This window comes from Eschscholzia californica, unplaced genomic scaffold (genome assembly GCF_041429995.1).
Source record: "Eschscholzia californica isolate CP2 unplaced genomic scaffold, dmEscCali1.0.p SCAF_1, whole genome shotgun sequence".
Taxonomy (NCBI): Eukaryota; Viridiplantae; Streptophyta; class Magnoliopsida; order Ranunculales; family Papaveraceae; genus Eschscholzia; species Eschscholzia californica.
In genome coordinates this window covers 75,758,635-75,781,417 of record NW_028238198.1, presented here as the reverse complement: position 1 = coordinate 75,781,417, position 22,783 = coordinate 75,758,635, and the positions used below count along the sequence as shown (strand labels likewise).

General features: G+C 36.7%; 4 protein-coding genes across 7 annotated transcripts; 3 read left to right on the top strand and 1 right to left on the bottom strand.

The window, feature by feature from the left end:
- Positions 1–2,112: 2,112 nt before the first annotated feature.
- Positions 2,113–2,793, top strand: RALFL33 (ralf-like 33). The gene has a single exon (XM_086655669.1). The coding sequence runs from the start codon at positions 2,166–2,168 to the stop codon at positions 2,538–2,540; it is 375 nt and encodes a 124-aa protein (XP_086511795.1). The 5' UTR covers positions 2,113–2,165; the 3' UTR covers positions 2,541–2,793.
- A 407-nt stretch (positions 2,794–3,200) lies between these two features.
- On the top strand, positions 3,201–8,415 carry LOC147569207 (leucine--tRNA ligase, cytoplasmic-like). Of its 3 annotated transcripts, XR_015231212.1 has the most exons (4): positions 3,220–3,490; positions 4,114–7,395; positions 7,974–8,099; positions 8,202–8,415. XR_015231212.1 is itself a non-coding variant. In XM_086655665.1 (3 exons), coding segments are annotated over exons 2-3 (3,273 nt in total). In that variant the 5' UTR covers positions 3,201–3,490; positions 4,114–4,123; the 3' UTR covers positions 7,975–8,415. The 3 variants fall into 3 exon arrangements, 2 of the variants coding, with proteins under 2 accessions (XP_086511791.1, XP_086511792.1); XM_086655665.1 differs by having other exon boundaries at positions 3,201–3,490; positions 7,974–8,415; XM_086655666.1 differs by lacking the exons at positions 7,974–8,099; positions 8,202–8,415 and having other exon boundaries at positions 3,247–3,490; positions 4,114–7,494.
- A 402-nt stretch (positions 8,416–8,817) lies between these two features.
- On the bottom strand, positions 8,818–16,596 carry ALG3 (asparagine-linked glycosylation 3). 2 transcript variants are annotated; one of them, XM_086655667.1, is made up of 13 exons: positions 16,355–16,596; positions 16,239–16,273; positions 15,979–16,116; positions 12,178–12,246; positions 11,627–11,784; positions 11,474–11,540; positions 11,324–11,377; positions 10,911–10,999; positions 10,260–10,376; positions 10,024–10,157; positions 9,844–9,922; positions 9,293–9,349; positions 8,818–9,192 (listed from the first exon to the last, which is right to left on the bottom strand). In XM_086655667.1, the coding sequence occupies exons 1-13, from the start codon at positions 16,497–16,499 to the stop codon at positions 9,012–9,014; spliced, it is 1,323 nt and encodes a 440-aa protein (XP_086511793.1). In that variant the 5' UTR covers positions 16,500–16,596; the 3' UTR covers positions 8,818–9,011. The 2 variants fall into 2 exon arrangements, with proteins under 2 accessions (XP_086511793.1, XP_086511794.1); XM_086655668.1 differs by lacking the exon at positions 8,818–9,192 and having other exon boundaries at positions 9,289–9,349; positions 16,355–16,573.
- A 2,733-nt stretch (positions 16,597–19,329) lies between these two features.
- Positions 19,330–21,016, top strand: LOC147569205 (stress-related protein-like). The gene is made up of 3 exons (XM_086655663.1): positions 19,330–19,580; positions 19,999–20,226; positions 20,351–21,016. The coding sequence occupies exons 1-3, from the start codon at positions 19,542–19,544 to the stop codon at positions 20,831–20,833; spliced, it is 750 nt and encodes a 249-aa protein (XP_086511789.1). The 5' UTR covers positions 19,330–19,541; the 3' UTR covers positions 20,834–21,016.
- The last annotated feature ends 1,767 nt before the right edge of the window (positions 21,017–22,783 follow it).

Below are 22,783 nucleotides of genomic sequence, written 5' to 3'. Positions count from 1 at the left end.
ATGAAATATGATATGATGATTTGATGATACAGTGATTACAACCATTTATAAACAAAATCATATAATAGAAGATGTTAAGCGAAAACATAAATTTGAAAGATGGTTTCTTACCTTATAATAAGATGAAACTGTAGATCTTGAAAATAAACTTGATATGAAGATATATAAATGGAAATAGAGTTCTGCGCTTGTGTATAGGATTATAATGATATACGAAGCTTCTTCACAATAAGAACGAATATAAAAAGTTTCGGTTTTAGAAAGAGAAACAATTGTGGATTTCCGATTTTGATTATAAATGAAGATCATGTTTCGGTTATTAAGATGATGATTGGAGAGATAAAGAAGGAGATAAAAAAGGAAACATAATATTAGTGGAGTTGATCAAAACGGAATTGAGTTTAATATATATAAGGTTATATTTAGTATTATGAATTACTAAGCATCCTAGAGATCTGGGTTTTCTATCAAGATGGATCCAAATGGACTAGATATCCATTTAAATTAATATTTTGATTCTTAAACCCTTTATGAGATTAGAGAGGACTAAAACTGTTATTAGGGCCCGTTTTTTTGTCTATACGCTCAAAATTTCTTTATTAAGGGTTTATTTACCAAAATAGCCCCCAACTTTATGACTGGTTTCCTGTCTAGCCCCCTACTTTATCAAAAATATCCAGGTGGCCTCTTTTTTTAGTTACCGTTATAACACTGTTAACTAGTCATCAATTCTCTTTCCTACATCTCATCACCTCTCTCTGCCACCTCATCTTCTCGCCACCTCATCGTCTTCACCGGCGAACGCCACCGGTCCGGCGACCTTCAAATATTAATTTTTTTATTTTCTCTCTCCTCTCTCTCTCTAAGAAAAGTTTATATTCTCTCATCTCTCCTAAATACTCCGGCGAAGGGGTTTACCTTCATCGGAACTAGGTCTGTTCGCTGAAGGTCGTTGAAGGTAAACCCCTTCGCTGGAGTATTTAGAGAGAGAGATGAGAGAGAAAATTAAAAAAAAAAGTAATATTTAAAGGTCTCCGACCGAAAAATTGGTCAGTCGGCAACCTTCGCTGGTGAAGACGATGAGGTGGCGAGAAGATGAGGTGGCAAGAAGATGAGGTGGCAGAGAGAGGTGATGAGATGTAGGAGAGAGAATTGATGACTAGTTAACGGTGGTATAACGATAACTCAAAAAGGGGGTCGTCTGGGTATTTTTGATAAAGTAGGGGGCTAGGCAGGAAACCGGTCATAAAATTGGGGGCTATTTGGAAAATAACCCTTTTATTAATAATAAAAATTATATATGTCTGAATCCCTGTGACTGAAACATAACATGTATAATGCATTTAGCATTATGCGGTATACAAGCGAAAAATATATTGTATGAAATGTAGCTTATGTTACAGACTGGATTTATGAATACAACGAAATTATGCATCGAAACAGACAATTTTTGTTAATGCGAAAAAATATTGACTTGTGGTTTTTTGACCAGTCTAAACCTGATATTTTTTCCTCTGATTTATTTTTGACAAGTTCGGCCTCTTAAATTTTTTCAGGTTGATGTTTTGAGAAAATAAGAAAAGTACCATGGGTACAAAATCTTAAAGGGTAAAAGACTGAAAAAAGGTTAACCAAACATAGCCTCTAATGTCGCCCGCAGAGGTTCAGTAGTCGACGACTCTCTCTCCTTCCCTCTTTCTCACAAGAAAAAGTGAGAAAACTGGGTAGCCAATGGAAGTCTTCTAGTCAACACGGTCAAATAGTGTTAGACATAAACTCCAAATCCTGGAGGATCCGGGTTTCATTTTTAGAGGAGGGTGAATCCATGGTTATTGAATTTGGATTATTGAAGGTACAATCATATAATAAATTTTGTACGGCTTTAGGCCTCTTTCATGTTACCTCTTATAATATTGGTTTAACTCAGGCAATTATCGTGTTTATCACATCTTCATGATGTATCAATGTCTTGTATGTCTCAAAAAAAAAAAAATGGAAGTCTTGCGGAATTAAAAGTCAAGTGTCATTTTGTGTAAATTACTATACATAACATGTGGCATTTTCTTGGAACTCATTTATAACTCCCAATTCTCCCCATCCCTATTTGTCAGTTCAGACTCAAACAGAGAAGAGAGAGAAAGTTTAGAGAAAGAATTCAGTCAATAATGGAGACGAGAACAGTTACAATCATCCTCGGGATCTTTTCCATGATTTTCATGACAACTATGGTTTTGTCAATCTCAACAGTTAATGCATCTGGAGATCATCAATTGAGTTGGATTTCAGCAAGATCGTCATCAACCTGCAAAGGGTCGTCGTCAATTGGAGAATGTTCAAATGAAGAAGAAGATGAATTCATGATGGATTCTGAAATAAACAGGCGCATTTTAGCAACAAATCAGTACATAAGCTATGAAGCGCTGAAGAGGAATAATGTACCTTGTTCAAGAAGAGGTGCATCTTACTATAATTGTAAACCTGGAGGTCAAGCTAACCCTTATACTAGAGGTTGTAGTGCCATTACTCGATGCCGAAGTTAGCTTCTTTTACTTCTTTCCCTATAACTCTCTCTACTGTCTCTCTCTACTGTTTCTCTCTCTGTCTTTTGTAGTTTTGGTATGAATATGGGTGTTGTGGTTTCTTTGATTTGAAGGAGAAACTTGGGGAAGATGGTGGGAGAGAAATAATGTATTTTGGCATAAATATGTATTAAGGTAATGTTGGAAGGAAAAAATGTAATAGCAACAAAGATCAAAGCCAAATTTGACCATCCTTTTAACCAAAAAATAAAAATCACCTTTTGTAGATGTTGGTTTGGAGTTTGGAGTTTGAACTAGAAAGGTTTTTAGTCTCACAAGTGTTAGAGCATACCTACATACATAAGCCGATATCAGTATTGAAATCAAATTTTATAATGTCGAAATCACTATAGGTGGACACCCCAACTTAGCAAGTGTGGACGCAAAACGAGACCCTGTATATATAGGCTCGGATCTATGTGTCTAAAGCGGAGTTAAGACTGATAACTGCTAAGGCTTGAGGCGTCACAACACCTTCAATGGAGATGCTCGAAATCCTGGTTGGGGATTTCGCTTGAAACCCGAGTGCGTTTAACCCTTCCTTTTAGTTTTGGGGCGCCTAAAGCCCATTTCAATATCTTAGTGGATATTTATGGGCTTGTATTAGGTTCATCAAGGCCCAAAGGTAAAACTATCTCAGTCTCTCTCCCTACATAGTTAATATCTCACCGTTGATTTATATTTTTGTAAAGGCAGTTTATCTTACTATTGTTGTAGGCTAACATCTCTACTCTCTATTGTACTACTTGCCGATTGGAAAGCAGAAACAGGAATGCGTTTCCTCTACAGCTAAAAGCCCTAAAAACCCTAAATTCTAATATCTCACTGGCTTCATACATCTTCTTCCTCAAACGCAATATCCAACTAAGAACTTCAACGAATGTGCTAAACAGATTAATATTCAATTCCAGGTAGTTTCTTAAACCCTATCTAGCTTCTTTCAGCCAGATTTGTTTGGTAATAGTAAAGGGGGTTCTTTCTGTATTATTGGTAGGTACCTGATAAAAAAGTTTTTAGTTTGATTTGGTGATTGATATGTAATTTATATACTGGGTAAACTTTATTTCCTCTGATTAATGATAAAGTTTTAATCTTTTTGTGTTTTTACAACTTTTTTTTTCTTCTGTGGTGAACTGTGAACATAAAGATTTGTGGGTTTCTTTCTAATTGTCATTAGGTCTATTTGAAAATTCAGAGGTGTACATTGATTTGGTTGATTTGTTTTAGATCTAGTTAGGTCTGTTTCAAATTTGCAGGTTTTCATTGCTGTGGGTTTTGTCTGTTTAGTTGTGATTACATCTATTTGGGTTTTTTGTTCTTGGTCTACTGAGAAACTGCTGGTATTCTTTGGTTTCTGTTTGTGTTTTCAGTTGAATTATCTCTACTAACAATTGGAGGTGTTCGTTGGTTTAGAATTTGTTATTCAGTGGTTCTTTTTGTGTACTTATTCAGTTCATATATTTGATTATCGATCCGTTTGTTGCTTCTTAATTGATTGATCTAATCACGGTTGATGATATCTATTTTTTGGCAGTTTTTGTCAAATGGCAGGTAAGGAGATGGATGGTCCTAAGAGCTACGCCAGGAGAGACCGGTTGCTGGAGATTGAGGCAAAGATTCAAAAATGGTGGGAAAAAAATGAAGTTTTCAAATCAGAATCTTGTGAAAAGCCTCCTCAAGCAGGAGAAAAATTCTTCGGGAATTTCCCGTACCCTTATATGAATGGATTTCTCCATCTCGGTCATGCATTTTCATTGTCCAAGCTTGAATTTGCAGCTGCTTATCACAGATTAAGGGGTGCCAATGTGCTATTGCCTTTTGCTTTTCACTGTACTGGAATGCCTATTAAGGCCTCCGCTGATAAACTCAGAAGAGAGATCGAAAAATTCGGCAATCCGCCTGTGTTTCTTACTACAACAGAGGAACAGGTAACGAAAGAACCAGAACCAGATACTACCAGTGGAGCTGGAAGAACTGAACCCGAAAAGTTTAAGAGTAAAAAGTCCAAAGCTGCTTCAAAATCAGGTGGAGTAAAGTACCAGTGGGAGATCATGAAGGAATTCGGTCTCTCAGATGCTGAAATTCCAAAGTTTCAAGATCCAGTTCATTGGCTAACATTCTTCCCTCCTCTTGCCAAAGAGGACCTCAAGGCCTTTGGTTTGGGTTGTGATTGGCGAAGATCATTCATCACAACAGACGTGAATCCGTTCTATGATGCATTTGTTAAGTGGCAAATGAGGAAGCTAAAGGAGATGGGGAAAATTGTTAAGGATATGAGATACACCATTTACTCTCCCTTGGATGGGCAGCCATGTGCCGACCATGATAGGGCCTCTGGTGAAGGAGTCCAACCCCAAGACTACACTTTGATTAAGATGGAGGTGGTTCCACCTTTACCGCCTAAGTTGGGACCTCTGGAAGGGAAGAGAGTATTCTTGGCTGCTGCAACATTGAGACCAGAGACTATGTATGGCCAGACAAACTCATGGGTTTTGCCAGATGGAAAGTATGGAGCCTTTGAAATCAACGAGACTGACGTGTTTATCGTCACGGAGAGAGCTGCCCTTAACCTTGCATATCAGAACTTGTCTAAGGTTCCAGAGAAGCCGACTTGTTTACTTGAACTTACTGGACATGATTTGATAGGATTGCCTCTAAGATCTCCTTTATCTGTCAATGAGATTATATACTCTCTTCCCATGCTTACCATCTTAACTGATAAGGGTACTGGAATTGTGACCAGTGTGCCAAGTGATTCCCCTGATGATTACATGGCTATGCAGGATTTGAAATCAAAACCAGCCTTGAGGGCAAAATTCGGTGTGAAGGATGAGTGGGTTTTGCCCTTTGAGGTTATACCCATAATCAACATCCCTGAATTTGGGGACAAAGCTGCTGAAAAGGTTTGTATCGATTTAAAGATCAAGAGCCAGAATGAGAAGGAGAAGCTTGCTGAAGCAAAGAGATTGACATATTTAAAGGGATTTACTGAGGGAACTATGCTTGTTGGACAATACGCAGGTATGAGAGTACAAGATGCAAAGCCATTGATTAGGACCAAACTTCTCGAAGAAAGCGAGGCAGTTATGTATAGTGAACCTGAGAAAAAAGTTATGTCGAGATCAGGTGACGAGTGTGTCGTGGCTCTAACCGATCAATGGTATATCACATATGGGGAGGAAGAATGGAAGCAAAAGGCTGAGGAATGTTTGTCGAATATGAAGCTGTATTGTGATGAGACTCGTCATGGATTTGAGCACACCTTGGGCTGGCTGAATCAGTGGGCTTGCTCCCGTTCTTTTGGTTTGGGGACTCGTATTCCATGGGATGAGCAATTCCTTGTGGAATCATTATCAGATTCGACTCTTTACATGGCATTTTACACCATTGCTCATCTGTTACAGAACGGAGATTTGTATGGAAGTGATACATCTTTAGTAAAGCCAGATCAGATGACGGATGAAGTCTGGGATTATGTTTTCTGTGACGGTCCTTTCCCTAATTCATCAACAATTTCTCAATCTGTCCTTAGCAAGATGAAACAAGAATTTTCATACTGGTACCCTTTTGATCTTCGAGTCTCTGGAAAAGATTTGATACAAAATCATCTAACATTTTGTATCTATAACCACACTGCTCTTCTACCCAAACAGAATTGGCCCCGGGGCTTCCGATGCAATGGGCATATCATGCTCAATTCTGAAAAGATGTCAAAATCTACCGGAAATTTCAAGACACTTCGCCAAGCTATTGAGGATTTTTCAGCTGATGCCACACGATTCTCTCTAGCTGATGCTGGGGATGGAATGGACGATGCTAACTTTGTCTTTGACACCTCTAATTCCGCAATTATACGACTTACAAAGGAAATCGCATGGATGGAGGAAGTTCTAGCTTCCGAAGCGTCTCTTAGGACAGGCCCACCTTCTACTTATGCTGATCGGGTTTTTGCTAATGAGATAAACATTGCTGTTACAATGACTGAGCAGAACTATAACGAGTACATGTTCCGTGATGCACTCAAGACTGGTTTTTATGATCTCCAAGCTGCCAGGGATGAATATAGATTCTCATGTGGAATTGGTGGGATGAACCGCGACCTATTGTGGCGGTTCATGGATGTTCAAACCCGGTTAATAACTCCTATATGCCCACATTATGCAGAATATGTGTGGAAAGAGCTCTTGAAGAAGGATGGGTTTGCTATAAAAGCGGGTTGGCCGAAGGCTGATGCCCCGGATCTTACTCTCAAAAGTGCTAATAAATATTTGCAAGACTCGATAGTTACCATGAGGAAGTTGCTCCAGAAGCAAGTAGCAGGATCAAAGAAACCTAAAAAGGGAGCTCCAATACCATCTCCAAGTGAAGATAACAAGCCCACGAAAGGGTTGATATATGTCAACGAGCAGTATGATGGATGGAAAGCTGAGTGCTTAACGATCCTTCAAAAGAATTTCGACAGTAATTCTTGCTCGTTTTCACCTGATCAAGAAATTCAAGCGGCGTTGAGAGAAAGCAATATTGGGCAACAAGCAAATTTTAAGCAGATACAAAAGCTTTGTATGCCTTTCTTGAGGTTTAAAAAAGATGAGGCACTTGGAGTTGGGATTCAAGCCTTGGAACTAAAGCTCCCATTTGGTGAGATAGAAGTCCTCCACGAAAACCTGGATTTGATCAAGAGGCAATTGGGCCTTGAGCAGGTCCAAGTTTTTCGTGCATCGGATGAGGACGCTGTTAAGATGGCTGGGCAGTATGCCTCTGTTCTAAGAGATACTCCACCTTCACCGGGAAATCCAACCGCTATCTTTACTAGCTAGTAAGAACAATCACTCTCATCTCGTTCTTCCTGATTCTTTCTTCTTTCGTTTTATGGTTGCCTTCATCTTGTTTTGAATTAGCTTGTACCTTTTGGTGCTATACTATTATCCCATAGGTCACGTAGAACCTCCATATCTTTGGCCATCATCGGTCTCTCATCCTTGTCCAGTTTCAGCTTCTTCTGGGGAAGCATAGATAAAGAAGTCTGCATTTGAAACAGTACTTTTCAGCAATATAAAAAACAAGTTTTAGGAAATTGCTTCTTTATTATGTGGTTTTTATCATTTTTACAATAATATGATTCCACTTGTAAGTTATAACGACGTACCTCTTGCAAGTTATAACACCCAGAATGTTGGCACCAGAGACGTTCAGGCGACTCATGGACAAGGACTGAAATCTGACAGAGTACCGTCTGCAAATCAAACTAGTTGTACCTGTCGAATCTGTCATGACACTATACCATCACATTTGTTAGCATTCTAATCATACTTGAAGCTAAACAACTTGAAACTACACGTCCATTCCATTGTAGATTATGGACTGATTTGAAATGTATACTCAACTTTGTGGCAGGGAAATTATCTATTCAACATTTTCATCTTCAACCGGGTGTTCATCGGAAAATCCTTTTACATTTCATACATGTTGCAGAGCTTCCCGACGTGAACATACTTTTTCTTGTTCTCAACTCGTATTAAAGTATGATCGTCTTTTCGACAACCGTCCTCTTTTTGTCTTGAGTTCTTCTAAATCGCTTTCGATTTCAGAAATTTTTATGGGTTTACTTTCTTGTTCTTGCAGCTTAGGAAGAAAGCAGCAAGAGATGTATGGTATCTTTTTTATTTAGAGATTGTGTTATTTATTTAATTTTGGGGAAGAGAATAGGCCTGAACTGTCACATTAGGATGAATTATCTGTAAGAATAATTAGTGATTTGAGATCAAATTGTTTGCTTTTGTTCTAATTGTTGTTTTAAACAATTCTTGTTTAACATCCAAAGTATTTTTTCTTATGGTACTACTGACTTCATTTATTTTTTATTTTTATCTGCATTTTTTTTTTCTTATATTATTGTTTTGTCTGATAATTTCCAAACTCTTCTTTTTCTTGGAATGGACTACAATCTACTACAGTCATTCGATTCTTCAAAGATGTGATAAGCACAATGACCGCCTCATTTAATCCCTTACAAGAATGGACCTAAAATCTAACTAAATTATAGCTCAAAGTCCAAGTACATTATCAAAATGGACCAATTAAATTCTCCTTCGTTTGTAAAAGTGAAACGTCAACAGGTTCGTACATATTTTGCACTTACAAAAGTGAAATGTGAACAAGTTTGAACATATTTGGCACAAAGAAAAGGAGCATTCCTAACCGAAACCACAATGAAAGGTAATCTTCGTCCTACTATTCCTTTTTAATCAAACTCACTAAAATTTCTCTGATTTGCTTTTTATAAATTAGTAAGATACATAGGACTTCAACAAGGAAAGGAGAAAAAAATCTAGGGTGATTACAAAGATGTGATCTCTCTATTTTTATAGCCTTTGACCAAAAAAAATCCTCTATTCATGAAAAAAACACAGAAGAAACAAAAGAACTGGTAACTCATAACTTCTCTTTCCTTGGGAGTTTGGCTGAGTTCTTGATATCTAGGTAGGGTTTTTCATGTGGTGCAATCCAGAGGCCCCAAAGTATAACTAAATGGATACAAAACAGCAAAGAAGATGAGTATATGTTTGAGGGGAATATGTTCCAGCAAATCTCAACCCCTAGAAACAATATTATTCTGCAAAAACAAGAAAAACACATTTTAGCATTTTACTCGATGATTTTCCTTCTTCAGATATACTCGACGAAAGAAATCACTGAGAAGTGGCGTAACTTACCGTAACAAAGTGGGGAAGGATGTTTTCCAGAGTAGATAAGGTAATGTATAGAAATACCTGTCGTCGACAACTAATGTTAGCAACATGATTATATAATTAGCGAATTAATGAGGTTATTTGAACATCTTTTGACATATTAAACAACATATTCAGGCTAACCCGTTAGTAGACAAATTAGAATGTTATGGTAAGTTCATTGGTTGCTATATTCATGTAGGCAGTAGGCTAGATATTTCTCGTCTTCCACAAATAGAAGAAATCCGAACTGGCTAGTGCTTTCGGAGATTCAAGTCGATATTGTGTTTAAAGATGTAATAATCTTAGGACCATAGAAATTATAACAAATTTCTGAGAATTGCTTCTTTTCCCTGGAGTCTTACTCAGAATTTGACGCAGGAGCTTATGCAGTATCTTCTTGACCAAATACTTTAGTCAATGTCATTTGAAAATCTGATACTCCCCTAAAGGTACAAACTCTGTAATCAATGCATTGAGCAAGACTTCAAGAAAAATCTAGTACTCCCCTAAATTTTACTCACTGATGTACTTACCATGAATAAAACTGATAATGCAGAGATCGTGCACATATAATGCCGATGAAGTTCCCGACAAACATAGTAGTTGCAATATCTGAAATTAGGTCAATTTGAGGAAACAATATAGATGTTTAGTAATATCCTTAAGAGTGAACAGAGGGTTGTATCAATTCTTGTAAATAAGTTCAAACTTACGTTCTTCTGTCGGATTTTGGAGGGTTGAGTTCTGATGAATAAACTGGCGAAGAGAAAAGAAACTTGAGATACTACTACTCAGACTCGTTGGTTTGAATCTAGCGCATAAGAAATTCAAAAGTCCTCCTTCATACCTGTTACACAGTTATAGTGGTTTCATTTCCATTGAACTTTCTGAGTGGAGGAAGCATCGATAACATGTAGGAAATGGATTATAGGAAAAGCTTAATACTCACTTGCACCACCTATAATGGGCAAAGATAGCGAGGAGCACAAGGTGGATGACCAACAAAGTAATTGCAAATTCCTTTGATACAAAAATTTCTTCAGGAACAAATTTGAAGTTCACCGACCTGATACATCATTTAGAAAATGATTAACGATGAGCAAAAATCTGGGTAATTATAATCACATACATACACACACACACACACACACACGTTTCTATTCTGAAAATCTAAATGTTTTGAAATTTCTAACCATATCGATTTGGGATCTTAAGTTGAGGGTGAAGGCGGAAGTTCATAAACACAAATTACTTAATGGAATTTGACAAGAAAATAAAGATGTTTTTATAAAGCTCATGAGGATGAGGGTATGAGTTAAGGTTGATCTTGTGCGATCGACCCAAGAAATAAAGACCAACCTTACAAAACGAAAAATAAACATATGGCCGTAACACCTAATAACAGATATCAAAATCCAATTGTTTTGCTTATGGCAAAACAATCTGGATTTAGTGACAAAATTAGATTCTTTCTGCGGGACAAGAAGTTTTGATGATATGGTAGTTTGAATGGAACATGGTTAAAAACTAACTTTTGTCCCATAGATAAAGAGTATAAGTGATTAGAATCTGAAAATGGATTAGAGATTAGAAGATGCACCAGTAGTGGATAAAGACACGACCAAGATTGAATGCTCCTGACATGTACTCAATTGGATACGATAATAAAAATGGTAACCCCAGCAGAACCTGCAAACAATTAGAAAACCCCATTAACCCTTTAAAGGTTGTGAAATCAAAAAGGTCCAATTGCACTTCACGAACAAAAATCACAACTTTCTACTTCCACGAAGTATTCTATTTTCACTTATTTATTTTTTGCTACTCAGAAATTTTATTTCATAATTACAAGAACTCATTCTTCCTCTCTTTGGTTTTCGCATAACCAGATTTGAGGAGTTTCTGTTCGAATCCAAACTAAGTAAACTGAACAACCTTAAGCATGGTCTTAACCCATCTATGAAGCCATAATCTGTGAACCCAACATTTAATGAAATTAATAGTAAACCACACCTGGAGTAATGCTGCACCAGCCAAGGCTGTAATAACTCCACAAACACTCATACTCTGTACATTTTACAAACGAGACGAAGTTAGGTCACGATAAAGGCTATGAAAATGTATAATATTCTCGGGAAATTCAACAAACAGAAGTTTATATACCTTTAACATGAGTAGAAACAAGGGAGGAGCATAGAGAAGCACATTCATCTTTATTGATACAGCACCACTGCATGGAAGATTTCTCTCTCTAAATGCCATTGATTCAATTATGCAGAAGGAAGTATGTAGTGATAGATTGATTCAAGTACGAACCTAAAAATGATCAAACCGAGATGCCATTTATGATGAAGCAATAATGCTACTGAAGCATGGAGCAAAGTCATCGCAAAGCAGTCATTAAATAGGCGAAGAACAAAGATGGAATGAACTCTTTTTGACAAGCAAAGCAATGACAGAGCCCACCATGGAAGCTGCGACATAGTTCAAGAGCAATGCATCCCAATAAGGACACGTTAAGTACGGAAAAAACTAATGGGTATATTTGGTGAATAGAACAAAAGTAAAGACAAGCTCAACGTCATCAGGATTCAGACTAAGCATAGCCATTCTCAAACACAACTCCTTCTAGCACGATTTTTCTGGGAATCTTGTAAGTACTTTTTTTCTTTGACACAATTCATTCAAAAGATTCTTTTTCTCTGCGAAGAAAGTTCTCAATTTCCCATAATAATGAGTCTAGCCTATGTCTTTACTCATTGTACATCTCTTATCAATAAATCAAAGATGGCTGAAAAGAAATTAAACATATGTATATGATTTCAATTGTTACTACCCAGTGGAAATCGTAAAGGAATATTCCTTACCACATCAGTCTTTACGTAGATGTATAAAATGATTCCAAGATTTACAATGTATAGAACACCAAAGAGAATCTGAAACAAGAAAGAAATCGAAAGAGAAAGTTAATAACATAGTGACAAATAGCTAAACAACTTGAAGAGATCTTTTACACAACAAATTTAAGATTGCTTCATAGTTCATACTCCATTCGGTGACTCTGGTCTAAAAATGTTATTACTTTTTTTTAATAATTGGAATCAATATTAAAAAAAATGATATTTCCAAAAACCAAGTTTTTTGTCTTGGATAAAGGTGGGAAGGGCTTCTGCTTGCCAAAACTAAAAGCCTAATGTTGCTATGAAAGCCATCTCCCAGGACTTAGTGAATCTAGATAAGCGCAAACGTTAATCATTTATCTTCTGTGCTCCTAAAATATAAAAGAGATTTTTTTTGTTGCAAATATAAAAGAGATTCTACATCATCCATGATTTTCTCGCTTTTAACCTTGCCCTTAAAAATAGAGTTGTTTCTCTCCTTCCACACTGCCCAAACAATAGCATGAGAAATTATCCTCCAAATCTTCTTTCCAAAGTTAAGCAATGCAATACTACAATGAATGAAAAGATGATAACCTGTTTCTGATTCTTTCTTACATAGCTGCATTTGTTAAGCCTATTGGACCCCTTTTTATTAGCTGGTAGTCCACCAAGGATGGCTGCCCAAATTTAGCGGGAGTTTTTTGTAAGTTCGTTACCCATCTCCATGCCATTCTTCTTTTTTTTTTTTTTGAAAATTTGATTCAATTAACAAGAGAAACTATACAGAAAACGAAAGGAAGATGGGTTGCTCAGGTTATGCTACATTACATAACCCAAGCCTCCCAGTTCCTAACAACATCCAAGAAAGAGGAATCTTTGAATTTTGAGGAACCACTAATCCAGTAGTGAATTGTTCCTTTTACATCTTCTACATCTACCGATGAGAAAGAATTAGATTCCTTAAAAATTTTGTCATTCCTATCCTTCCATAGATTCCACACTATGGCAACCGGCACCAGGTCCCATATTTCCTTCTTGGATCTCGGTTTAAAGATACCATCCCATTGCTCAAACATGTCTGTGATGGTGTTGGGTCTGCACCATTGACTTTTGAGTGATCCCATGAAATAATCCCATAAGTTCGATGCTATTCTACATCTTAGGAAGAGATGATCCGCTGATTCCTCGTCCCCTTTGCATAGAATACACCTATTTGCCAATTGGAACCCTCTGTGCCTTAATGAATCCATCGTGGGTATTCTACCTATAAAGGTAGCCCATATCAGGAACAACACCCTCGGGGGGGTGTGCTTACGATGAAGAATTCTCACAAGGGCTTGCCTCATCACCGTGACATCCGGTGATACCCTCTCATAACATTCTTTGACACACAGAGGTTTTTCTAATCCCTCCTTCCAGACTCTTTTATCTCTCACGGAAGTCACCCGAGCTTCCTTAAGATAATCACACAGCAAAATGTATTGGTCCACTTCCCAATCGTTGAGGTTTCTTCTCGTGCGTATGTTCCAAACCAACCTATCCTTATCGAACATAGAGGAAACCAACGCATTTTGATCAGATGCAATATCAAAGATCAAAGGAAATCTCGCTTTTAGCTTCATTTGCCCGATCCATTCCTCATGCCAAAATAGGATGGATTCCCCATTTCCTAGGTCCCATTTCGTGATTGCTTGAAATTTTGTGGATAGACATTGGATTCCTTTCCACACTCCGCATCCATAGGAGGAGTTCCTTACCCGATCCTCCCACTGTCGCGGATTATGACCGTATTTTGCAGAGATTACTTCCTTCCACAAGGCCCCATCCTCATGATAGAATCTCCAAATCCATTTGATGAGCAGCGCTTCATTCATAGCCTTCAAATCTTTAACTCCCAATCCTCCTTTTAATTTTGGTGATCGAACTAACTTCCACGCCGCCCAATGCAATCTCTTCTTATCAGACTTTCCATTCCAAAGAAAATTACACATCTTGCTATCAATTACCTTTAAGATTGTTTTCGGGATCGAGAACAAAGACAGGAAATACGACGGTAATGCTTGGAGAACTGACTTAATAAGGGTGAGTTTGCCTCCCCTGGATAACAAATGCCCCTTCCATGCTGCCAGCTTCTTATTCACTCTCTCTAATACCGGGTCCCAAATTGACTTCGCTTTATATCTATGACCAAGAGGAAGGCCTAAATAGATGGTCGGTAGGCTCCCAATCGGAAAAAAAAACCCCTCATGGCCTCCCAATTATCTTCCTCCAAAAAGCATTTTTCTTGATACAAACCTCCAGACCCACTTAACCAGTAAGGCTTCTTTCGTAGCTTTAATGTTCTTTATGCCAATGCCTCCTTTTGAGATTGGCTTGCAACATCATTCCCATGACACCCAATGAATCCTCTTCTTGTCCTCATTGTTGTCCCATAAAAATGTGCATGCATTTAGATTCTATGATTTTGAGGATGGATGCTGGTATGTGGAGCAAGGAATAAAATTTCGGTTTCGATGGAGATATCAGTTAGTGTGGAAATTTTACAAAATCCGTGGAAATGGTAGTAATACGATGCAACAAGATTACTAAACCACAACGAAACATAAAAATGATGTACATATCGGCTTAACAAAATTTATTAGGTTGAGGGGGAATTAATGAACAACTACACAGTTTCGTTCTGAGGTAAATTGAATAACTTTTTGACAATAACAACCGAAAAGATAACATTCTTACTGATAATAGTTAATAGTTAACAAATTCTGTTAGTTTGAGAAGATATTGTCAACTACACAATTATATCAGGGGTGTTACTAAGACAAAATCAATATAGGCAGTTAAGTCAGGGGTCAGGGGAAATTTTGTTAAACTACGGGGAAAATCAATCAAATAGATTTAAATATAACAAACGTAACATAATAAACAAGATATATCTGCCATAAATCAAGAAAAAAATGAAGATGAAAAAGATGAAGGAAGGAAATATGTTTTTTGTTTTAGTTTCTCTAGATTTTTTGCTAGAATTCAATTACGTCGGTCGAAATTTACAACATGTCGGTGGAAATTTAGAAGTTTTCAACACTTTCGGTCCAAATTTCCCTTATGTAGATGGAAACTATGTACGATATAGTTGTAAGTGTGGTTTTGGACACCAAATTAAGTTTCTGAAATAATTTGCAAATTCCACCGCAATTTGACGAAATTTCATTCCTTGATGTGGAGTATGGACACGAAATAGATAGGTAGGTTAGCTAGGACGGAATTAGTTAGCACTAGTTTACCTCATCTCGAAAGAGACTTGACCTTCCATGATAATAGCTTCTTATTGATTCTCTCTATTACCAGGTCCCAAGGAGATTTAGCTCATGCTTTTACTTTTCTTCTTTTTCCACTTTCCATGCGTCACTAGTGGTAGGATTAAATCACCAAATTCATGGCTAATATGTTTATTTCTAGCACCAAGCTAACGACAAAGGCAATTCAAAGCTACCACCAGATCTTGAACAAGTTCCTAACCACTAGTAATGCCTCCTCGATACCACCACATTCTAAGTCATCCATAATTTACAAACATTCAATTCAATTTCCCCACAAGTTAGAATAGTATGGAAACTTTATTTTACCAATAAGATTGTTCCACTCAGAGTCCCTTAATCATCAGAAAAGCAAGATTCCAAATCAGGAGAGAAAATTTTTGAACTTTGAATTGTCAATACATTTCCAGTATAACAAGTGAAAATCATATTTAAATTTCTGAGATCAAAGTCAAGTTCTTCTTGTGATTACCTGAGCTGGGAAGACTTCTCCTCCAGTAATAAACTTAATGGCAGTGTAAATATAGAGAAATCCGGCTGGATAAACTAGTGGACCAGTATCCCCTTTCAAATTAGTGTAATTTCTCTCTCCTTCAAGAAACCCACTCACCTGTTATCAATTCAAGGAATTCAATTCAACCAAAGTGAACTGATAGAGATTGAATCACATTTACATGAAAAAACTTACAACAATGTAAATCAAACACATGGGTTTTGTTCTAAAATCCAAACCTGTGACATATATGCATCCCAATCGATCTTTGTATCTGGAAATTAGATAACCCATCATTAGAAAACCAATCAAACAACACAAAAATTGAGGAGAGAGAGAGAGAGAGAGATTTTACATGGAACATAAGCGATGATAAGAGAGACTAGTACAGCATCAATAAATAGCAAAGAAAAAGCAAACCCAGACACTGGAATGCTGTATCCATCGAAAAGGACTGATCTTGGAGAGGGTTTCTTCTTTACTATTGATCTTCCTGCCATGGCTTCCGTCTTCTCTCTCCTCTTTTTCTCTCCGAGAGGAGAAAACTTGAAGAAAGGTAAAGGGCGTTTCGCTGTGCTACATATGATATTTAGACTTCGGTCCAAAGTTTTTTCATTGTTCTTCTTTGGTTCTTTCAACTTTTAGAGTTGAGTCCAACTATTGTTTTTTTTTTTGAAAAATGACTACGATCTACGTTAGTCATTGCAAGGCATTGATGCATCATCAAGATGTGATAAACACAATAATCGTCTGAGTTAAAGGAATAACTAGAGGGGCCTAAAGCCCGACACTATAGATGCCTAAAGTCCGACAAACTTATTTAGTATTTATACCTATAGTAACCAAAATCCAATAACCATTGATTCCACCTCTTCTAGGGATCAAATATAGGACCTCGAAGATTTTGGAGTTTATGGCAACACTATCAACCACTTGTGCAACCAAATATTGACGAATCCAACTATTGGTGTGCATTGTTGTTTTGGTCTCCGCTTTTAATTTTCCTTCCTGGGTGTCATATAAATGGTTAAATTGTTCCTTAAAACACTTCGATTGAATACCTAAGTAGCTTTCTAAGATACCATAGAATGTCCAAAAGTTCAATGTAATGCCCCTCATTATAGTGGAAACCTACTATCAGTGTATACTAATATACCTACTTGTGGTAAAAAAACGATCTTGTTACTGACTATGAATCTATGTTGGATATTTGATGTTCGCAAATTTTGCAGCAGAGTTCTCAAAAGTTTTTACTCAAACCGATCAAGTTCTTTAACATTCATACAGAAACCCCACCATTGCAAACATAAGATACCAAATGTTGGGTTTTGGGTCCGAATATTTATCAATTTCTACAACGACAGGGGATCCCTTAGTTTCATATTATTCATTTGTGAAGAGAGGTTGTTAGTTTTTCTTTGTTGTTGGCAAAAAGTTTTCATAGGGAAGTTTTATAAGGTCTCCCCGATTTTGTTAAAAGGCCTCCCCATGAACCATTTTACTTGCTAAATTATCACTTAGGGGAGGCCTTTTAATAAAAATGAGGGGGCCCTATAAAATCTCCCGTTTTCATATTGTTCATTTTGGGGACACACGGTTGGTTTTCTAATTTCTTTTGTTGTTGGCAAAAGTGTCAGTTGAGTCAGTTGAATAAAAGAAAATCTGGATCAAAATAGATTGTCTAATTTTTTTTGAAAATCTTCATCACCTTGATTAATCACTAGTTAAAGAAAAATGTTAATATCTGATAAACTTTTCCCAAAAACCTTTGTCTCATATGTGAATTTATAAATTTTGTTGTTGGTTTATATCCACAAATCACCATATAATTCCTTACAATCTCTCTATAATTTCTTAAACTCCTTTACTATATTCTTTTCACCATAAATTTTGATGTGTACAGTCTAAGTTACTGAAATGGAGGAAAATGCACCAATTATACCATAGTCCAAGAAAGGGGGGAGCTAACTCGAAATTCCACGGGAGATTTGCTATTTGAACTCTCTTTGATATAATTGACTTGATGTTTGGACCCCCTTTTTTCAGTGTTGCACGTTGGACTCCCTTTTGACGGAATCACCCAAGAATATTCCGTCTCTAAAGCTATACTTTAATAAATTCTCAATTTATCCTTGTCGCACTTTGCACCCCTGAGTTATACTTTACCAAATTTTCTCAACACATAATTGTTTCAACTTCTCTAGAAATTACTCATTATCAATTTCAAAATCATCTCAAACATGCGCAGCTATTGTTTCCATTTTAGAAATGTAGAGAGCGGAAGAGAACAAGAAGAAATGATACACTCGGGAATAGATCTTAGATCGTTCATGGCGATTATCACGATTTGTTCAAATTCAGTGTAATTTGCATCACTAGCCGGATCGTGCGATTCGTCCAAATCGTCCTCAAAATCAGAAATAGTGCCACTCGATTCCTCTGGAACGTAAGATAATCTACCGCAAATTGATTATTGATCAAGATAATCGCGATTCGTCCATAAGATCTGGTAAAATTCTTCCTGGAGTCTTTTCATGGCGATTTGCATAAGCTTTTGAGATCGAACTAATAAAGAAAAGTCCAAATGTTGAGGAGAGATAAAGAAAAGCTTAGCTCTTTGTAAATCTTTAACAAATTTAAGAATTTTTTTAGATTCTTGACCATCATCATGAATTAAAGAAGTTTAGCAAAATGAGAACAAGGATTTCAGCCATTTCAATGTTTTCTTTCATTATTGATTCAAAAAATGTGTGAAGAGGAGATGAAGGAGTTGTTCTTGGTGGAGATCGAAATGGTGATGAAGAAGATGATGATGAGAATTTATTTGAATGATCAGGAGAAGTAGAGAAGAAGATGCTTCTTACCCCAAATTTTCTAGTCTTCTTCGTATCTATGTCAAAAAAATTTAGTTCTTATGGTTATGGACCTCTATGGTGATGAGCTCGGGAAGGAGTTTAGAGAGAAAGTGAGGAATTTTAAAGAGAGAGAGAGAGAGTTTAGAATGATTTAGGTGGTTAATAGTAAATGGTATTTTGAGTTAAGTTGGTTTAATAAATAGAGGGTAAAATTGTATTTTCAACGGGCGAGGGTAAAATTGTATTTCATCTCCCATGTATTTTTGAAAGTCCAAGCAGCAAGTCAATTATACAGAAGAGGTCCAAACAACAAATTTTTCAAAGTCCATCCATACCTTACAGCCCACGGTTTGAGAAATCAAATTTGATATTTTGTTTACCCACGTTATAACTAGGGTAACAAAATTAGACACGTCCACGAGCAAGTGTGAAGGCGCCAAGGCGGTCCATAATAACAATAGTATTTCTTAACGGCGAAGGAGTAAGTAAACGTTTGACGCGTTTAGGTCAAACTGAAGGCGGTTTTATTATATACGTTGGATCTTAAATAGGGTCCTTCTAGAGGATTTCAATTTCCTATTTAAAAGCGTACTACTTGTTAACATTGGGGAAATCGATCTTATTGCTCACCCAACTTTCTTTCTATTCCTTCAAGTAAAGCTTTCGATTTTCATAGCAGATTCTTCAATGGCAGTTATTGAATCCGAACAACAACATCCGGAGATGGTAAAACCCTCAATCTCGTCTTCATTCTGATTGTTGTTTCTCTTTGCTTTTTCATTGAGATTTGATTATTGGCTAGATTTTGATTTTTAAAATGGAAAGGAACGATCAAAACCTAATCCTGATTTCCTTGGTTTCTCGCATGACTCAATTCGCATGGAAAAAACCATCTTAAACCTAATTCTCGGCTGATTTGAAGATTTCATCTTCATATCCTGAATTGAATTTGATTTCATGCGAAATCGATGATCTAATCAAACTTATATCCTCTTTTTTGATCCGCGATTTCTCTTACGATCAAAGTATTATTCTATTGATTTCGATCACATAAATCGTTCAAGTCGATACGGATTGCAGTAGTAGATCTATATATAATTTAGGGTTTTTATTAATTTTTTGTTTGATTTCTTTCAATTTTCAGGTCAAATCTGGCGAAGAGGAGAAACTCAAATATCTAGATTTTGTTCAAGTAGCAACTCTTCATGCCCTAATTTACCTCTCGAAAGTTTACAATTTCGCTAAAGAGAACTCCGGTCCTCTAAAAACCGGTGTTGAATCAGTCGAAGGAACCGTGAAAACCGTCATCGCTCCTGTTTACCACAAATTCCACGACGTTCCGTATGAACTTCTCAAATTCGTCGATCACAAGGTGAGAGTTTCAATCTCAAAACCCCAATTCACCGAGTCAACTCACATTTACTCACCGATTTTACATATAAAACATTACCGTTATTTTTTTATTATATAACGTTTTATTTATCACCAAATAACAGGTCAACGAGTCGATTACTGAAGTTGAAAATCACGTGCCTCCAATGATCAAGGAAGTTTCAGGTCAAGCTTATTCAGCGGCTCAATTAGCTCCAAAAGTGGCTCAAGCCATGGCTTCAGAGATTCAGCGCGCTGGATTAGTTGAAACAGCAACTGGGATAGCTAAAACTGTGTACACCAAAGTTGAGCCAACGGCTAAGGATGCATACGCCAAGTATGAACCAGTTGCCGAACAATATGCAGCTTCAGCTTGGCGTAAGCTGAACCAACTTCCTTTATTTCCTCAAGTGGCTAGGGTTATGGTTCCAGCAGCGGCTTCTGTGTCGGACAAGTACAACTCAGCAGTAATTTATACAGCTGAGAGGGGATACACTGTATCATCGTATTTACCGCTTGTACCCAAGGAGAGAATTGCTAGGGTTTTCAGTGGAAGAAATGGTGAACTTGAACAACCATTACTTGTTTCAAGTGAGGGATCTGAGTGAAGAAAATGGTCAGTTCAATTTTTGTGTGACTTTTATTAGGGTTTTTATGGTGATGTTTTTTCTTGTTGAAAAAAAATGAAGTTAAAATGTGTTTTTATGGTGATGGGGGAATTTGTTTCAGTTATAAATTGTATAAAATAGTATGGGTCTGATTTGGGAATTTTTTTTGTCCGTCTGGTGAAATTATTGTGTTCTATGATCTAGATTTCCATTCTATTTAAGATGAATTTGTTACTCCCAAACTACTGCTCTTCGTCGATCAAATCTCAATGAGACTTCCGAGAAGGGAGTTGTGCCCGAGAGAGAGAGACAGAGCGAGGGCAAAGAGAATTGAATTGGAGAGACGAATTCGAATGAGGGGAGAAGGAACAAAGAACACATTTTATGTGACACTCGAGAGATTTGAGATTTTACTATGAAATGCTCAGTAATGTACCCAAATATTTGTAACTTAATAGTCAAATAAGTCTTATAATAGGAATCACATTATTAGTTCATAATTAACAATGTGCATGTTGTGATTTGGTTCTCATAAACAACATTGAAATCCCTACTTTATGCTGTACCAATTGAATAAGAGGAAGGGATTTGTTTCAAAAAAAAAAGAGAGGTAGGAATTTACTTGGGATAAAGATAAAAAAAACCCAGTGGGGAATTTTTGTAGGGAATACTTAAACTTGTTAAAGGCGATACTCTCAACGGCAATTCCTTTTATAACATATTTTGATTAAAGACAATATGTATTTGTCTATTTGGCTTTGACTTAACAGAACAATTGCCGCTGTTAGGTCGTCGCCTATCTTCTCGCTCTCTCGCTAAACTCTCCCGCGAAGAGGCTCTTCTTCGTTGGGGAGTTTAGAGAGACAGAGACGAAAAAGAAATTTAATTAAGGTTGTCGATCGAGGTCGCCGTAAGAGATTGTAGGTCAACGACCTTTCGTCGGAAGAGGAGAAAAAGAGTAGGGGTGTATACTTGGTCAAGACCAAGTTTTGAGTGAAAAAACACATTACCTTTAACCAGTCAGACATTGCCTATAAAACTTTCCTAATCACTCAGGTTGTGTTTGATAGAAAAAAAAGTGTTTTATATAATAGTTTTCATTTGCGCCATTTCTATGTAAAACAGTTTCTTCATTACAAAAAAGAATGCACTCTATGGACTTATCAGTTTCTATGTGACAATGACATTGTAATAAACGTTGAAAAAAAATCTTATTTGCCCAAGGTTTCCGAATGGAAGAAGGCAACACAATATTAAAGAACAATTATTTCAAGGAATAAAGATTTATGTATAGACCGAGAAGAATGAACGCTCATTTAAAAGATCAATGTTCTTCTACGTAAAAATGAAACCTACCAAACACAATCCGAGAAAGTTGATGTTGTGTTTGATAGAAAAAAGTGATTTCGAGAAGTGTTTCACTTCCAAGTTACACTAAAGTCATTGGAAAGCAGAGATGTGTATTCCACCAAGATACATCAAAAGCCCACTTGCCCTCAAACAAAAAAAAATTAGAGTTTGTTTATGTAAATCATCTCTTTCATTCAAATGCAACAAAAGAAAAAATGGTTTGAGGAATGCAAACAAATTGTACATCAGAGATATTTGACCTTCAATGTACTTTTTTTTTACACAAACCCTTCAATGTACTTTGTATCTATAAACTAAAGAAATCCAACCCCCTCCTACTCTACCTTCTTGATTTGCACAACTCTTCTCTTTCTATGTCTTCAATTATAAAATAACAAAACAATCAAAGTCAAACGCCCATTCCTAATTTGAATCAGAGTTAATTTAGCTAAAGATTAAACAATATCGTCATACCTACGTAAGTTCTTTTAGATTAAGGAAAGATCAAATACTCAGATCTTCCTGACTTGACTGCTTCTGTCTATATTGATCGAACAATTTTTACTAGATACACTTCAAATTCCATAGACTCCCATCCTT

Bases quoted from the DNA above. Each gene is read 5' to 3' on its own strand.
- RALFL33 (XM_086655669.1), top strand. From the start codon at position 2,166: ATGGAGACGAGAACAGTTACAATCATCCTCGGGATCTTTTCCATGATT.
- LOC147569207 (XM_086655665.1), top strand. From the start codon at position 4,124: ATGGCAGGTAAGGAGATGGATGGTCCTAAGAGCTACGCCAGGAGAGAC.
- ALG3 (XM_086655667.1), bottom strand. From the start codon at position 16,499: ATGGCAGGAAGATCAATAGTAAAGAAGAAACCCTCTCCAAGATCAGTC. The intron at 11,378-11,473 runs GTATATAAACTT...TAAAATGTACAG, and splicing joins TGTTTCTACTCATGTTAAAG to AGTATGAGTGTTTGTGGAGT. The intron at 10,158-10,259 runs GTGAGTATTAAG...ACTGTGTAACAG, and splicing joins GCCCATTATAGGTGGTGCAA to GTATGAAGGAGGACTTTTGA.
- LOC147569205 (XM_086655663.1), top strand. From the start codon at position 19,542: ATGGCAGTTATTGAATCCGAACAACAACATCCGGAGATG. The intron at 19,581-19,998 runs GTAAAACCCTCA...TTCAATTTTCAG, and splicing joins AACAACAACATCCGGAGATG to GTCAAATCTGGCGAAGAGGA. The intron at 20,227-20,350 runs GTGAGAGTTTCA...ACCAAATAACAG, and splicing joins TCAAATTCGTCGATCACAAG to GTCAACGAGTCGATTACTGA.